The following is a 1,377-nucleotide window of genomic DNA, read 5'->3' as shown; positions in this document are numbered from 1 at the left end:
AGCCACCCCCTCCTCCAAATTATATTTTGGGGGAAGGAGCAGCGAGGCCGCCTTCTTCTCCTTACAAATCTTCCTCTCCTTCCTCATCGCCGCCGCCGCCGCCATCTCTTGCGGGATTGGGGTTCCGGGAGCGGGGGATTGGGCTGGGGTTTGGAGGAATGGGGCGGTAGGGAGGGGTTCGGAGGCATGGGGAGATTGCGACTGAGCCATCCCCACCTCCACGTGCTTCGGCTTTTTCTTCTTCCGCCGCGTCGCCTCACTCTCTCCCGTCGCCGCCGTCGACATTGGTGCTGCGGGATTCCCCTCCCCCCTCTCGCTCAGAATGCGCGAGTTTCTCCTCTCTTTTTTCTCACTATTGTTCCACAACGCATCCCTGTGTTTTTTCTATATAAGGGGCTCGTCCCTGCGTGTTTTTTCGCTCGTCCCTGCGTGTTAGAGCAACTCCAACGCAACCACCCAAACCAACCCTTGTTCTGTCCGCTTTTTGTCTATTTGGGTCGGCCGCGCGGACACCCGTATTCATTTTTTCATTTGGGGCGGTGGTGCACTCAACGCTCCTCTGCCAACGCGCCTGTGTCAGGACCCCGACTCGATGCCACATCGATCTAGCATGTAACACTTCATATCACTTTGCGGCCTCACGCACGGTATTCCCACGGGTGTCGTCTTACCTTTGCCCGGAACCGTTTGCGCCTTTTGGCACACGTATATGATAGAGTCGCTAGCATCCATATGGTAAAGAGCCCGGGCTGACATGGCTAGTCGTAAACCCAAAGTGGCACAGACTTACAGGGACAGACATCCATGACCCAGCATCGAACGTGTCGGTCAACAGCAAGTGGACCCGGGCTGTAGCACTGGGCTAGCAGGACTCTGGTAAACCGGGCTGTAGCGGGCTAACAGGACTCCGGTATCCATCGCGTGACATTTCCCCGAAGGGACAGACACAGGAACGAAGAAGGACACATGCCGGCCAGCTTAAGTGTTTCGGAGCAGTAGCAAGCTACCAAGGCTCAGTGGAGACACTAGGAGACATTTCCCGGTAAGAGAGGCTACTAAGAATAAACAACTAGATAGTCAGATCCCACACATACCAAGCATTTTAATCATACACACAATATGCTCGATATGTGCAAAAACAACAAGGCATCACAACATTACTCTACAACACAAGTACTTTATTTAAGGCTCAGAGAGCCATACATAGCATACACACAAGTACGGGTCATAAGACCCAGCATTCAAGTCATATAGACATACAAGCCAACAGTGGAAGTATCTTGTCTCAGTACAGACAACTAATGAAATAAAAGGGGCTTGAGAAAGCCTGTCTATACTACGTGGTCCTTCACAAGCTCAGGATCACCACCTGGGCCT

General features: G+C 52.7%; 1 protein-coding gene across 1 annotated transcript in view; it reads right to left on the bottom strand.

Annotated features, from left to right (window-relative positions):
* Nucleotides 1–356, bottom strand: part of LOC123108734 (microtubule-associated protein futsch) — a gene marked incomplete in the record, with an annotated part of 38,137 nt that extends 37,781 nt beyond the window's left edge. The window contains 1 exon segment of the mRNA XM_044530368.1: nt 39–356. Coding sequence (XP_044386303.1) covers nt 39–285 — 247 coding nt within the window.
* Between the last annotated feature and the right edge of the window lie 1,021 nt (nt 357–1,377).

This window comes from Triticum aestivum, chromosome 1B (genome assembly GCF_018294505.1).
Source record: "Triticum aestivum cultivar Chinese Spring chromosome 1B, IWGSC CS RefSeq v2.1, whole genome shotgun sequence".
Classification (NCBI taxonomy): Eukaryota; Viridiplantae; Streptophyta; class Magnoliopsida; order Poales; family Poaceae; genus Triticum; species Triticum aestivum.
This window is presented reverse-complemented; position numbering and strand designations above follow the sequence as displayed.